The 16,870-nt window shown below is 38.8% G+C and overlaps 1 protein-coding gene and 1 pseudogene across 6 annotated transcripts in view; both read right to left on the reverse strand.

Annotated features, from left to right (window-relative positions):
• The window catches only part of WDSUB1 (WD repeat, sterile alpha motif and U-box domain containing 1), a 62,628-nt gene extending 48,916 nt beyond the window's left edge, over positions 1 to 13,712 (reverse strand). The window contains exons 1-5 of one of the 6 annotated variants that reach the window (XM_057745098.1): positions 13,392 to 13,504; positions 12,189 to 12,467; positions 10,526 to 10,947; positions 8,856 to 9,040; positions 4,608 to 4,700 (exon numbers count right to left, since the gene is read on the reverse strand). In XM_057745098.1, coding sequence (XP_057601081.1) covers positions 4,608 to 4,700; positions 8,856 to 9,040; positions 10,526 to 10,923 — 676 coding nt within the window. In that variant the 5' untranslated portion in view covers positions 10,924 to 10,947; positions 12,189 to 12,467; positions 13,392 to 13,504. Of the gene's footprint in view, positions 1 to 4,607; positions 4,701 to 8,855; positions 9,041 to 10,525; positions 10,948 to 12,188; positions 12,468 to 12,966; positions 13,580 to 13,612 lie in introns of those variants that run through there. The other 5 variants (XM_057745099.1, XM_057745097.1, XM_057745095.1 and 2 more) reach the window with 5 other exon arrangements.
• Positions 13,713 to 15,219: 1,507 nt separating this feature from the next.
• LOC130858518 (mpv17-like protein) lies at positions 15,220 to 15,991 on the reverse strand (annotated as a pseudogene).
• Positions 15,992 to 16,870: the final 879 nt, after the last annotated feature.

Consider the following 16,870-nt stretch of genomic DNA (forward strand, 5'->3'; position numbering starts at 1 on the left):
GCAGTGTGATTAAGTGGTTTCAAAAGTTCAGTAAAGAAACTGGTGGGGTCAGCAAAGATTAGATGGGGGGAGTTGTAATCAGCAAATTATTTTTAAATTAAAGAAGTTTAAACTGTAAAATATATAAATATATAAAATTTTAAACTATACTTCAATCTTGATATCTTAAAAAAATATACACACACCACACACCAATTGCCCAAATGCCTAAAAAAGAATCAAATGCCTGAAGTTTTAAATATCTGACATTAAGAAAATATTTTCTCATTCCATAAATTAAAAATAATAGTAATTTGGACTTCCTAGGTGGCGCAGTGGTTAAGAATCTGCCTGCCAATGCAGGGGACACGGGTTCAATCCCTGCCCCAAGAAGATCCCACATGCCAAGCAGCAACTAAGCCCGTGCACCACAGCTACTGAGCCTACTCTCTAGAGCCCGTGAGCCACAGCTATTGAGCCCATGTGCTCCAACTACTGAAGCCCACGCACCTAGAGTCTGTGCTCTGCAACAAGAGAAGCCACTACAATGAGGAGCCCATGCACCACAACGAAGAGTAGTCCCTGCTCGCCACATAGAGAAAGCCCGTTGCAGCAGTGAAGACCCAATACAGCCAATAACAAATAAATTTATATAAAAAATAGTAATTTAACATCTTCTATTTCCAATATATCCTATAAAACTCCTACACAGCATGGTAACACTAAAATGCTTTTCAAGCTTTCTATAATTACAAAAAAGGAAACATCACAACTCTTTCAAGGGCAAGCCAAGAGAATTCAATGTATTTTAGTGACAACATATAAAGATAATCACTAAGAAGCTGACCTGGCAAGACAATGAAATATGTGAAATCTATAATTTTCTCAGATCTAACAACAACTTATTTGAAGTGTTAATGGTTCTTAAGATAGAAAGCATCTAACAAAATAAAAAGGTCATTAAAGCAGGTAAAAGTTTCAACAAATAGAAAATATATGTTTATTTCATTTTATTATATATTTTATTTCTATTCAAAATAGAAAAAATATGTTTTTATAGGGGAGAGCAGATGTAGGCATTCAAGGCACGGATCAATAATCAGGCACTCACAATGAGGAATCCCCTCACACCAGTCAGAATGGCCATCATCACAAAATCTAGAAACAGTAAATGCTGGAGAGGGTGCGGAGAAAAGGGAACCCTCCTGCACTGTTGGTGGGAATGTAAGTTGGTACAGCCACTATGGAAAACAGTATGCAGGTTCCTTAAAAAACTAGAAATGAACTACCATGTGACCCAGCAATCCCACTCCTGTGCATATACCCAGAGAAAACCATAATTCAAAAAGATACACAAACCCCAACGTTCATAGCAGCACTGTTTACAATAGCCGGGATGTGGAAGCAACCTAAATGCCCATCAGCAGATGAATGGGTAAAGAAGATGTGGCACATATATACAATGGAATATTACTCAGCCATAAAAAGGAATGAAATTGAGTTATTTGTAGTGAGGTGGATGGACCCAGAGACTGTCATACAGAGCAAAGTAAGCCAGAAAGAGAAGAACAAATACCGTATGCTAACTCATATATATGGAATCTAAAAAAAATGGTACTGATGAGCCCAGTGACAGGGCAAGAATAAAGAAGCAGATGCAGAGAATGGACTTGAGGACATGGGGTGGGGGGGGGGGGGGCGGGGCGAAGGGGAAGCTGGGACGAAGTGAGAGTAGCACTGACATATATACACTACCAAATGTAAAATAGATAGCTAGTGGAAAGTTGCTGCATAACATAGGGAGATCAATTCGATGATGGGTGATGAATTAGAGGGCTGGGATAAGGAGGGTGGGAGGCAGTCGTGGGAGGGAGGGGATATGGGGATATATGTATAAATACAGCTGATTCACTTTGGTGTACAGCAAAAACTGGCACAACAGTGTGAAGCAATTATATTCCAATAAAGAGCTTAAAAAAATTAGGCACATACAGATCAATAAGTAGGCACAATCGAACAAAACAAAAATGTTAAGTTGCAAACCAAATGAAGATTTAATAAACTTGCAACAGGATGCCCTGTTGGTTACATTCTCAAGTATAAGATCCACTTATCTATCTACTCCTCCCTACAAATAAGCAATGAAAATTAAGTGCAAATAATGCTAAATGCTTCATTAAAAGGCTTTAACTGCACATGTTTATAAACTGTTATATATGTTTTTTAAACAGCCTGTGTAAAAACACATTTTCCAGACAATGTATGAAAAGCTTTACTTCTGAACAATTATTAAAGATATGTTGTATTTAGAGCATTCACATACATGACTATATTTATGGTTTCATGTAAGATTTTATTTTACTCTGATAAGAACAGAAGGAAGAGGCAGGGTAGACGGGAGAAGTAATAGAACTCTTATCATTACCAGCATGTGACCCAATACACTGAAAAAATTACTGAATGTAACATAACAGGCAATAAAGTAACAATTTCCACAAAAAGAAATGTATTTATTTCCTGATAATAGACCCTTCTCTATACACCAGCATAATGACAAAGATTCTCTCCTTGACCAAACTCTACCCAGGCTCTTCTGAGCCGCCTCCTGGACAGGCCTCGACCTTGGACTACAGACTTTAACATAGCTTCTAAGAGTTCCAGGATGCATCCCTAGGATAACTCTAGCCCCCTTAAAATGCCTACCTGGGAAAACTCAGGGCTGCCAAAAGAATTTACTTTTTGTTCCAGTCAACAACTGAAGATAGAGCTCCTGTCTCCCAGGCTCTGTGAGAGGGGGCACTTCCATAAGTGTCAGTTAGCAAATTCAGATGGGTTTTACATGGACCAATTCCCTGCTTCTCGCTTTTTGTAACTTTTTCACTTCCTCGACGCTACAGAGCCCCCATTTACCCCCTCTTTATTCCCTCATTCTCCCTCTAAAATACACAGTCACCTCTGTATAAACCAAAGTGGAGTTCAGTTCATGCTGGACTCTCCTCCCTATTGCAACAGTATATTACTGATTAAAATCTATCCTGACCACTTTCAACTAGTGTTCAGCTTTATTTTTGACAATAATTTTATAAACAATGAAGTATAGTTCATGATTTAGCTAAAGCTTATTAGGTAACAAATAATAAGAATATTTTTAGGCATTTGAAGCAAGATGGGCAACTGACCATATACTTTCAGAGTTTCCATTAAAATGATAATGAAGGAGTTAATAAAGATATAAATTCACATAAATGAAGACAAAGGGAAGAAGGGGCATCAGGAAATGAGGAACTGAAACCTGTTTTGGGAAGGTGGATGCAAACTAATCCATGAGGTAGTATAGAGAAGTAACAGCTTGGAGTACAAAATGAGGTGGCTACAGCCAAGAAGAAAGCTAATTTTCCCCAGAAAACCCCAAAAGACTTAGGATTATTAGCAGCCAAGGAAAAGGAAAGTCAGAATGATACAGATACAGCCCTGAAAACAGAAAAATTAATGAAAAGTCTGTTTATGAAACAATATCTATCTCCTGTCCCTCCCTGACCCAACCCACAGTATGTGGCATGAAAGCCAGGTGCCTCTCCCCAGGAAGAATAAAAATACTACTACCTGGGGATCTCCATGGCAGCTCCAGGGCAACACAAAGACGCCCAGAGTCTCTAACCATCCAACCCTTCCCCAATAAGTCCAAGAGTCCACCTCCTTATCCTAAAGGGCAGCCAGCAAACACAAACTATCACTGTGGGCACAGAGCTTCTGAACTCTTCTTACCGTTTCATTCTTGAAAGTATATGGAATACTAAGGATCATCAGGCATTTGAAGAGAAAGATGAAAGAGAAAGATCAGGGTAAACAAAAAAGGGCCCAAGAGCAAACAGAGTTGACCAGGAAACAGAAGGGAACTTAAAATCAAAACAGAAAGCCTCTAATTGGTATCCTGAGAGTTTAGAGAGGATCTTGCATTCATAAAATAAACAGAGGACACTAAAAAAACAAACAAAAAATATAAACTTCTGGAAACTGAAAATATTAATGGGATTAAAAATTCAAAAAAGGTTAAAAGATAAAGCTAAGGGGTTTTTTGGTAAGACAGAAAAAAGATAGAGAAATGTCAGGAAAAAATTGACACAGGAAATCAAGTAGGAGGTCCAACACTCAACTAATGGGAGTTACAAAAAGAGAAGTACAGGAGAAATTAATGAATTAGCATAAATGAATACTGTATACCAAAAATGAAAGACATAAGTTTCCTGACTGATGAGTCACCTGAAAGAATAGTACAACACATGGGGAAAAGACCCATACACACTCAAAAAACAATAACTACAGTGAATAAATTTAAAATGTGGTGGTATAAACAATACTTATAGAAACTGTGAAAACCATCAAAAGAATTGAAAAAAGTACAAAGTGGTTACCTCTGGTAAGCAGGAATGTGTGTAGTGGTAGTGGTGAGGTCATAATCAGTAGTATGCATACAATTTCTAAATCGTGTGTATTATTTTGATTAAAAGTTCTTAAAAGATAATCACTTTTAGATATTCAGAGTACCTTAGGTAAAAAGATTAATTAAAATAGAAATTTTATCTGAATCACGAAAAATCATTTTAGAGAACTACTAGTTGAATACATACCTAAGATATGGTTAAAGGAAGTAACCCAAATTTTGATCTGGCAGTCCTGACCACATGATGCCAATCGAAAGTACTGAAGACCTTGTTCTCCACCTAAAAATGTAAATTTGTTAAAAATAAATACACAAGAAATGATAAACCATGTAAACCAAAAAATTTTCAATTTCTTAGGCTGAGATCTGTTAATTCTATTCATGTAAACCATATTCACAAGCAATATTAACTATATTAATTAATTTATACCATATAATGAAATGTCAGTTAAAGAATTTCTTTTAAGCAAGGTACTTCAAAGGACTATGACTTTAGCCCCTGAAGTTGCTACAATAAAGTATCTTTTTATTTACTTTCCACTAAGGATATAATTCAATGCTGCAAGGGCCAACATTGAGCTACTAAGCCTAGAGCACCCTCCAACCCAGTGTGAGAGTCTATGAGGTTAACAAATGGAAAAAAATTAGGAAGAAAAGTCAGTTATGATATGAGTGTTAAATGCGTAATTACTCCCAACTTAACTTTTTTAGGATTTATTCACTTGTTAAAAGCTTAGTCTACAATTCACATGGAATAACGAGACTGTTTTCCCATCTGATTTAATCAAGACAAAGCCTAGAATTATACAAATCCAAATAACATCAATTTAGTCCAACAGATATGGTGGAAAATATTACATAAATCAGGGAAAGTAATCAGTTAAATCTGGTGTCAGCAAAAAAACCACTAGTTGTCATGCTTACTTAGGTAATTTCAGTGTATTATTACCTACCCACTAGATAAAGTCCTAAATACAAGTACTTGTGGGTAATGTAAATACTGGTATCACCAATTCAATTTTATATGAATTCCACCTAATATCACAGGTCAAAGAAAGTTTCAGCACTCATATACAGTAAGACAAAATTAAGAAATCTATCCATCTTAAGATTGCACTCTGGTTTTGCAAATATTTAGTACATGGTATTTAATTTACACACCTGGGTACGTAAAATAAATTTTTCCCTTGGTTTTGTTGAGAGCACATATACTTTATTAACATACAACTAATTAAAATTTCTTTTTCACTGGAAGTTTTTCTAACTGCATCGGACTTCCACATTTCAATAGCATTTTTGTTTTTGTAGCAAAGGTTCAGCCAAACGGCATCGCTTCTCAGAGATCTTGATGGATGTAAGCAACTCCTGATAATCATTAAATCTTAAGGCAAAACCATTTACCCAGAAGTGGCTGAGTGTAAAATATTTCAGTACTAGACTCAATTAAGAAAACATTTTTCCATTGTTTCTAGACTAAGATCCTTTGAACTTAATTCTGAAGTTTCTTTCAGTAGTGAGAATTCAGCTAGGACAGTGTAAAATTAAAAAGCTTAAAATATGCCTATGTTCAAGATCTAAATACAATATTTAAAAACAGACTTTTCTTCAGGAAAAATATTTAAATTGTAATAATAATCTAATCCAAGCTTTATCACTAAAAAACTGGAGAGAATTGAACACATCTTCCAACACAAACAGTATTATTTTTCCTTATTTGAGTAAATTGTCACAAAGACAGAAGACTCAATATGTCATAAGTATTTACAGATATTAACAAATACCAAGTTAAACAATAACAAGTTAAAAATTGCATACTTTGTCTTTTAATAAAATACAGTAGTTCCCACAAACTCCTATAATAATCACTTTAAAGTATATACTGATTGTTTCAGGGCATTTACACATAATACCTATTTTAACAGGAGTTGAACTAAAGAAACTATAGAAGGGACCCATTAGAACTACACTGAGAAATACACTTGAAATATACTCTACAGGCAGGGTAGGGATGAGGGGATTAAACTCAGTTTAGAATTTCACCTAGAATTCTCTGCCTAGTTTAGTGAAACTTTCCAGGCCCCATCAGCTGCAATCCTTCTAAAGATAGAACAAGGATGTCCTTACTTTTACTCTAATATTACTATAAAAATGGTATTTGAATTGAAAATCTTTTTTTTCAGATAACTTGGAATCAAAATGGAAACCTAAATCTCCCTACATTTATATAACTCATCAAGGATTCCCTGAGTGCCTATGAGATTTTGGAGAAGGTGTCACAGAATGGAAGAAATAGTTCTTGCCTGTTACAAGCTGGTCTTAGACTAAAACAGCATAAAATAATATATTGAGACTTCCCTGGTGGCACAGTGGTTAAGAATCCGCCTGCCAATGCAGGGGACACAGGTTTGATTCCTGGTCCAGGAAGATCCCACATGCCACAGAGCAACAAGCCTGTGTGCCACAACTACTGAGCCTGCGCTCTAGAGCCCATGAGCCACAACTACTGAGCCTGCGTGCCACATCTACTGAAGCCCACACGCCTTGAGCCTGTGCTCCACAAGAGAAGCCATCACAATGAGAAGCCCACGCACTGCAAGGAAGAGTAGTTCCCTCTACTGCAACTAGAGAAAGCCTGCTTGTAGCAACGAAGACCCAACGCAGCCAAGAAATAAATAAAATTTAAAAAATTTTTTAATTAAACAAGACATTAAAAGAATAAATTATCATAATTAAATTAGGTGGGGAGTTTAATATAAGAATGAGTTCATGAAAAGGAAATCTGTTAATCTGCTATACGATATTAAAAGGTTAAGAAAACAAAAACAAGAAGTTTCAGCAAATCAATAAACGGAAACTTATTCATCTGTCTGCATTTCAAGGCCTACTATATTCCAGGCACTGTAAATAAAACAGACCCAAACCTGCCCTATGGAGCTTACAGTCTAACAGGAAAAAACACCACTGAACATAATCCATATACATAACTATATAATTAAGTCCCCTCCTGTGAGAGGACCTCCCCACGGTCCAGTGGTTAAGACTCTGCGCTCCCAATGCAGGGAGCATGGGTTGGATCTCTGGTAGGGGAACTAAGATCCCATGTGCCCAACCAAGATCTCACATGCCACATGACGCAGCCAAAAGAAAAAAAAAAGCATTAGGAAAAGAAAAAGACCTGTGATACTTCACTACGTCCTTTAAAAGAAAACTAAAGCGTGCTACTAAAACATTATATCAAATTCTTTAGACTGAGTGTAGGAGTTAAGAACAGAGAAATCATCTGAAGTGATTTTTTTTTTTTAACCTGGAATCTAAAGGATGATTAAGAGTGAATGAGGTGAAGGGTCCATGTGTAAAACCCTTCAAAAAATCTTAGAGACATTCAAGGAAATGAAAGGAGGCCAGTGTGGCAAGAGAATGCATGAGGCCAAGTGTGATTTGGGATGAGCCAGGGAAACGGAATATGTAAGGTAGTTACAGGCTTTGTGTTTGGAGTTTGGTATTTTATCTTACTTCAATCATATTTTAATATGCCGTTGATGGTTTTGAAATAGGGGAGTATCAAAGCCACCCTACTACTGGACCTGAGCTGTCCAATAAGGTAGTAACTAGCCACATATAGCTACTGAACAGTTTTAGAGTGACTAGTACAAATTGAGATGTGACATAATATGCACACCAGATTTCAAAGACTTCATACCAAAATATAGTAAAATACCTTAATAATTTTGATTATCAATTATTGAAATAATATTTTAGATATAATGGGTAAAATAAAATACATGACTAAAATTAATTTCACCTACTACTAGAAATTTTTTAATTTACACCTGTAGCTCACATTATATTGCTATAGGACAACACTGGTCTAGCAATAAGACTGGAGGAGCCAAAGGCAGAACTTCCATCCTAACATTGAAGATGAAAATAAGACAACCTCCCAATTCACTGTATTTGTTTAAAACCAAGAGTATATTCAGGGGTTTTTGTTTCTTCTTTTTCTAAAAACTAACTGTGTTGTCAAATGCTTTATAAACATATCTTTTGAAAGATTAAGTTAGTAAATGGAAAATGAAGCTTGTTTCTAATTTCTAAATTTTGCATTTCTATTTGAATATCAATATACAGTATTTCAAAAATGACAGTAAAACCAACAGGGTTAAGGCCTCTGTATTACCATACTCAAGGAATCCAGATCTGCTGCACCAAGTTGAGTCAGCCCCTACATATTTTCCCAAAGAACATGATTTTCCCCAAAAATATTTGTGATTTCATTTTGATCAAAAAAGATAAAGGAGAAGGATGATTCCTGGAAAGGAATGAATTACAAGGGCTTGTTGTTTTACTAATAATGAAGTGAAAAGGAGTAAAAGAACGAAGTCACATTACAAATTGCAAACAAATTACTAGTGCTTACAAGAGTAACATAACTAACCAGAAACTGGTTGTGAAGAAAAATCGCAGCAGGTGATTCCAAGATCATGTGCTTTTTCACTATGCAGACACCTCATTTTATCATCCCACAGTGTTAAATCTCCACATGAGGAGCCAGTGACAAAGAGGTTTCCGCTAGGAGAAAATGCACAGGCCACCAAGGAGCCATCCTTAACACTAGCACATCTGCAAAAAAAAGCAAAAGAAAAGGTTATATGCTATAAACTGAGATATACTTGCTAAAAGTCAGAAGATTTAAACATTATCTTAACCAAACCAAAGTCTACATATCTTCATACTGTTTCATATGGCAAGTCAGTATGAACATGGTAAAATCTACAAAGCTTAACAAATAAAAGCAATACCAACCATCAACTATAGTCACATTTTTTTAAAGATATAACTCTTTTTTATTGAAAACCATGTTACTGCGATCAAAAGTACTTTCAACTTTTGTATTAAAGTCACCCAGAAACAACAGTAAGGATTTTTATCTCATCTTCAAATATAAATTCTTTATGTAAAGAAAATGCTGTGATCAAGTTAAAATTATTTAGGGCAGGTTAGGAACCACTGGGCTAACAATATTAATTATTTTCTCAATTAGGAAAAATAAACTGGTAAAACCCAACAATTAGCGCACTGTCCTATCCAGTACTTACATCCACTGCAGTGTATCATTTCTACATCATTAATTACATACATTAGAGAAATAATGCTAGGGAGGCAGAATTTATCACCCAATAAGTAAAAAAAGATTCTCTGGCTGACAGTATTTGATTCATCAAAATAACCTAAAGGCATTTCATTCTTTCTGTGCTTTCTCTTTAAACTGTTTATTACCACCACCTGAAACACATCACGTTCTTCAATCCAAAGACCCAAATCTAAATGACTAACAGCTGTTTATCAACTACCATTTGTGCTCTGAGTGATGCTGGGGGTGGTGGGGAGGCAGGGAGAGGGGAAGGTATATTAAGCTATTTTAACTGGTAACATTTAAAAGTTTATAGTTTTAAATGTACTTAGTGTCACTGAACTGTACACTTTAAAATAGTTACAATGCTTGCTGTCATATATACTTCACCACACTATAAATACATACATGGTTTTAATGCCGGTGAGTTGCAACACAACATTACCAATGTAAATTAACTGATGTATTTTTATCCAAAAGGAGTTTTTCAGGTGATTTTTTTTTAAAGAAATGATAACACAACACCATACTAATCACAAGGTTCCTTCTTCCAGACTTGGTCAGCAAGTATCCTAGCCAGGAAAGAGCTGTGTAGGTGAGATTTATCTATTATTGCTTTATTACTGAGAACACCTAAGCCACAAGTGACAAAAATAATGCCTAAAATTACTAAATTTTATTCAAAAGACTGTTGTGGGGTGGTTGTTTTTTTTCCTCTTACCAAAAAAATCCATGAAAGTCTAACAAGATGAAACTGTTTTCAAAAGAGAGGTTGGAAATTTAAAACACTCAGAGCCAAGCAAAGAATCACATTAAATATCTATCTTTATGATCTTCAGAAGATAGGTCAAAATATTTTTCCTTGTGATGTCTAAAAATTATCTGCTTCTTAAAGTCATCAAAATACTGTCTTTTTTTTTTTTTTGTAGACCTGTTAATAGGATTAAAAACGGAAAGGGTTTAAATATTCCTACCTATACAACTTGTATGACTGTGCATTCCACAAAACAACAGTTCCATCAGCTGCCCCTGATACCAAACAAGTGGAGTCTGGGGAAAACCGGCAAACCCTGACGGGGCTACCACTGGGCTGTTCCATCACTGCCAAAGTCTGTCCGTTTTGAGTGTCCCAAAGGACAGTGGTCCCATCTGTTGAACATGAAGCCAAAATATGTCCTGAAGGGGAGAAACAGCAGCAGTGGACAGCATAGGTGTGAAACTTCAACGGAGAGTGTGGCAGTTCAGTAAAGTCACTCAAGGAGTACAGGCGAATTGTTTTGTCCAAGGAGCAAGTAGCCAAGAGGGAAGAGGAGAAGGTGCAGCAGTTGACATCGTCATCATGGTCGGCTAATGTGTGAATTAGTTTCACCATGTTCTTTATCTGAAGTCAAATATCCTGCAATTTTTAGATAAAGAGTATTTCATTCTGGGAATCAAATAAATGCAATTCAAATCAATATAAAAGAGCCAAAATCAACTTAAGAACGTGCTCAATGAAAGCTCCTACATTCACATTTTTAAAAGACAATATATTATACCTGGCGTAAGAATAATTTGGAGAGAAATAAAACATGTTTAGTCTATAACCTGATGACAAACACCCGTGTCATACCAATAAAGTTCCATAACTCCTGAAAAAGAACCCAATCAAATAACTTCAAACTGATTTGATATTAAAATCTCAAACTCTGGGTATTTATTTTACCTCTGAAGACTTTCCCTTAACTAACTGCTACTCAACACTGCCTCATTCCAGATCTGCTAATCTCAACTCAGATTTTTCACTACTTTAACTCTCACTGCTCCGTGCAAAGGATGGAGCCAAGGCTATTGCTCTGCTTTAAGATGCAGAACTATATAGTTCACTCACAAAAAGGAACAAAAGTTTCCTTCACTATTTAAGTGGCAGTGTTGAAAGCTATCATGTCACAGTCTGTCATCCTGTCTGACAAAGAATAAAAAGATATAAAAGATGTGAGGTTAAGAACCAATGTAATAAATCAAGGAAACCAAAAAGAAAGAGTGGCAAAAAATGGACTTAGCCGGTCTGCACCTAAGAACAAATTTACAAATTTAGAATAAAATCCAAACTCCTCACCAAGACTTACAAAACCCTACGCTATCTGGCTCTTCTTGCCTGCCTACTTCTCACACTTCAACTCCTTCCACTTTCCCTCTCCCTCCCTCCCTCCCTTCCTTCCAGGCTTCCTGGTCAAAAGGATTACATCAAAGACTTTCACAAAGTGGGAATCTAAAAAAAATGGTACTGATGAACCCAGTGACAGGGCAAGAATAAAGATGCAGATACAGAGAACAGACTTGGGAGGGTAGTGGTGGTGGTGGGGAGCTAAGGGGAAGCTGGGGAAGTGAGAGTAGCATTAACATATATACACTATCAAATGTAAAATAGATAGCTGCATAACATAGGGAGATAAACTCGATGATGGGTGATGACTCAGAGGGCCAGAATAGGGAGGGAGGGAGCTGTGGGAGGGAGCAGATATGGGGATATGTGTATAAATACAGCTGATTCACTCTGGTGTACCTCAAAAACTGGCACAACAGTGTAAAGCAATTATATTGCAATAAAGAGCTTTAAAACAAAACAAACAAACAACAGAAAAGTGGTTTTCTTACGCTTAAATTCTCTTCCCTCTGCTTTTGGGATCTAACGTCTCATTTAGATTTCAATTTCAGTGTCCTTCCTCTGAGAGTTTCCTGATCTCAAGGAGAGTTTCCTTCCATAGGGTAGCACATCACCCTATTTTAATCCTCAGTGTAGCAATTACCACCATCTGACATATTTATTATTTATTTGACTCCCCCTCCCCCACTAGAATGTAAGCACCAAAGCAGTAGAGGTCGGGTCGATTTCGCTCATTTCTGTAACCACAGCATGTAAAACCCTGTCAGCACCTAATGTGGGCAAATAAATATTTGTTGAATTAACATTTTCCCCCACATCCAGGTGAGTTCTAGCCTTTAAACATTATATATGAATATAATACAAAATGATTAGAGAATTTAAAATAAAGCTACCAATACTAAAAGAAAAAAGAAAAAAAAAAAAAAAAACCTGACAGTGGAAAAGTGGTGTAGAACGAGGCGATAACCAGCCCTTAAGAGGTAGGTGTAACTTTGAACTATAAAATTCATAATCCCTTGTTCTAATATTATTTACAGAAATCTTTCCAGATAGATGGACCAAGCCTTTTCCAACATTTATCTCAAAAGAAAAATTCAGCCTCTTTTTTTCAAATTCCAAATAAGTCTAACACACCAACCAACCACCGGAAACCCTGGCAGATTATCGCCTCTGTTGTTGCACCGAAAACAAACGGGATCAGGTGATGCTTTCTGGAGAACTCCCAAATCCCAACTGTGCAAGCGCACGTAGGTAATTTTCCAAACACACCTCTGCCTCCTCACCCTTGTGGCACTCAGCTCCCTCTGCAGTTCGAGGTCCTCGAGCCGGAAGGACGGGGACTCAATCAGCCGCACTGCTGTTCTGAAAAGCGCTCTCAAGTCTACCCCTACCTGCCTGGGGGTGTGGGCGACCACTCAGACCTCAGCTGTCACGGATCACCTCGCCCGTGTGAACACACGCATCCCCTTCCAATGCAAAGCACGCGCACGTGTACCAAGAATCCCCCACCACAAAGCCCGCCACCGCCTGCCCCGCGCCCAGGCGGGGACCAAGCGTTCGCCCGACTCCGAGAGCACGGCGGCCTCCGTGCACGCAGCGGCCCGCGGCAGGAGCCCGGCCCGCGGGGAGCAGGGCCTTCCGGGGCGCGAGGCCCGGCGCTGGGGGGGACGGGGGAGCAGCTGGGGCGCCCTCACCACGCCAGGAGGCCCCGCCCGGCTCCCGGGCCGAGGCCGCACCACCGTGCCTGGCTCCGGTCAAGGCCCCAGCCGGTCGCTGCCGCGCGCTTAGACCCAGACGCCGAGGATCCGAGGACTGAGACACCCTGAGGCGGGAAGGTCGGCGGGCTAACCCCAGTCGCGCTCCCCCGTCTGCCTCCGCCGCTGCTAAGCTGGCCCGTGGGCACCGCCCCTTTCACCTGGAAGACGCACGACGCCCGGGACCCGCCCTCAGGTGCCCAGCGATTGCCGCGGGGCACGTGACGCGCAGGTGCGGCGGCGGGGCGCGCGCAGGCGGACGCCCTACGGCCAAAGGACGGGCCCCGCCCCCCGGGAGGCGGCCCGCGCGGCGGCGCATGCGCACCCTTCCGCCCTCGGATGAGGCGGTCTCTAAATTCTGGCTCTAGGACTAAGGGGAGGCAAGACGTGGGAAGACCCTTTAGTTGAAATTTTTCTCCACTTGCGGAAGCTGAGATCCCAAGCTCTAAAGAGTGCCTGAAATGTGATTTTAAAGGGGGCATTCCTTCCTCTACTGTATTTCTTTATCCTGCTCTGTTCTGTGACCTCCCTCATTGGTCTTTCTTGTTTAGGCCAGCTCTGACCTCAGTGGTCCTTGACTTCTCCCATCGCGTTGTGCTCAGGTTACCGAATCTGTCTTTCCAGGGCAGGCTGCTGGAAAGGATACCCAGGGTATCCTGGTATCGCCTGAACGCCATGTGCATTTCTTCTAGCGTTTCCGAGCGTCTCCTAAACTCACGTGGAACGTACATCTTGGTTTCCACGTGTAATTGATTAGGAAGTGGTCTTGCCAATCCCTTTCGAGATTAAATAATTGACCAGAAAAAAGTTCCTAGGCGGGCTAACATTTACTAAGTGCACGTCACAGTATTGTACCATGTTCAGATTAAAATCAAAGGTAAAAAGAATTTTCTTCACCGTGGAAACATCAAAAAATTATCAACCTAAGAAAACCAGTCATATATTTGAAGAGTAATAACCTAAAATACTCAAACTTATACATGAAACTGAGATCACTGGAAAAGATTTGTAATGAAAAAGACAAAGGGAAAAGGGGAGATCAAAATTCATGTTTTGAGACACTCCTGTGATTTTTTTTTCTTTTAAAAGCCAAATATTTTGTATATTTTGTATATCTAGGAAATGGGATATTTAGCCAAGTGAATATGCTGAAAACTAAAAAACGTCAACTAAAAAAAAAATTTAAACCACAAAAGTAGAAGACATCAGAAAAATATACTCTATACAAGTCACTAATCATACACTTTTTTTTAACATAAAATGTACTTGGAGAACTTTAGAATTAGCATAACAATAAATTACTATGCAGTATTTTAGGGGAAAACCTGGTTATTCAATCTTCCCGATTGAATTCTGTATAAACAGAAATTTACTATAAGGACTATTTTTGGTATAAAAGGTAATCTGATCCCAAAGTGAGATAACCTGAGATTTTAGAAGAGAGATGTATACAATCAAAATTTGTTCCTTAAATCAACTGGCAATAAAATATTAGACCAGAAACAGTAATGATTATAAAATGCCACTTTGCCACTGTTACAGATGTTAACCAAAAGTATTAGAAAACTGGAAATATTAGAGAAGTATTAATAATACTTTCTGATTAAAATGAAAAAAAAAAGGAGATTTGAGGGACTTCCCTGGTGGCACAGGGGTTGGGGCTCCATGCTCTCAATGCAGGGGGCCCGGGTTTGATCCCTGGTCAGGGAACTGGATCCCACACACATGCTGCAACTAAGGAGCCTGCCTGCTGCAACTAAGACCTGGCACAACCTAATTAATTTTTAAAAATAGAAAAAGGAGATTTGAATAAAATTGAAAGTTATCATTGCTAGTTAAAAAACAATTGGGTCTATGGAATAGTAATTCTTCAAAATGGAGCACATAACTGGTAAGCAGAGTATTTCATCTGCAGGCAATCTTCTGTGCTTAAGGAAAAAAAATTAGTCAATTTCAGGGATTTCTTGACTTGTCATTTCTCTGGGAGCGTTTCAGCTTCATTTGCCCCCTTCATACGAAGTAAAGTAAAAGCTGACTTCAAGGTACCATCACCACCCTGTTGTGAAAAGCATAGGAAGGTGGCCCACACAAAACCACAGAGTCCAGTGTAAGCTGTTCTCCAGTGAACAGGAACCAGGCTGAAGTTGATCAGCTGGACAAAAGGCCAGTATATTAGACCACTCATATGTATTCCAGAATTTCTGTCTCAGGTCCAAAAATATGTCATCTTCTCCCTGGAGAATACTACGTGCACCGGCCCGCTGAGCACCCGGTCGCACAGCACCTTGGCTAGGACGGTGCGCGGGCGCTCGCCCCGGCAGCGCGCGCTCCAGCAGGAGCAGCCACGCGTAGTTGAAGTTCGCGTGGAAGGCCACGGCCACGGTGGCCACGTGCCGCGTGTGCCCCCAGTCGGCCCGGCTGCCTCGCAGCCGCTGCTGCAGCGCGTCGCTGGCTGAGAAGAGCCCGGCATAGAGCCACACGTTCGTGGGCCAAGGGTAGGACTGGGCCGCGCACGGGAGCGCCCGCCACCAGCCCGCCATGCCCGAGCCCTGGGCGCCGGCCAGCGACCGCTGCCCGCTCCTGTGATTTTTAAACTGATTAATGATGCATTATGATTGACACTTTGAAAACTGATTACATGTCAAAGTACTGCCAAAAAAGTATTTTTCTAAAAATAACCTTTTGATTGTATAAGTAATAGAGCTTGCTCTAGGATATATAGAAACTATAAATAAGAAAAATAGCTAATAATCAAAAATAAGCCATATTTTCTTTCCGTCTTTCATGATTAATAATGTCAATTTTACAAAATGACCTGCAAACTACCTTTTTAAACTTAAACTTGTGTCCTCAGCATTTTCCACCTCTAAAATTTCTCAGTAGTGTAATTATTGTTTCTGCCTAATGGTCCACACCCCCAGAAACACACCATAATGTAACATTTTCCCACTTGTTTCAGTATTTTTGTGCTTATTATAAATAATACTGATTCAATGAGTTTGTACATAAATATTTATTTACTTTAACAAAATTTGCTAAGGAAATTGTTAGATAGAAATGGAATTACTGGGCATAAGGGTGTAAATAGTCAAATATTGCCATATCACTTTTCAGAGAGGTTGTACGGTTTCAGTTCTCAGCAACATATAGTGGTGCCTGTCTCTCCACATTCTTGACTTGAGTAATTTTTAAAAATTTTTCACTAATTTGATGGGTAAGACTGGTTATAATATTCTTCAAGTAAAGTATGTAAAAGAAACCCATGACTACACAGGCCAGTAATTTAGCATGGAGATCTCAAGCCCAATATGGTCAGCTTTGCAGGACAGGCAATTTCAAAGAGGGAAGCTTTATTGTAGCTGGCCTTTGGCCACAAAGTTTGCAATTTGGGAGATGTTAAGTAAAATATCTTGGCAACA

Source organism: Hippopotamus amphibius, chromosome 8 (genome assembly GCF_030028045.1).
Source record: "Hippopotamus amphibius kiboko isolate mHipAmp2 chromosome 8, mHipAmp2.hap2, whole genome shotgun sequence".
In the NCBI taxonomy this organism is placed as follows: Eukaryota; Metazoa; Chordata; class Mammalia; order Artiodactyla; family Hippopotamidae; genus Hippopotamus; species Hippopotamus amphibius.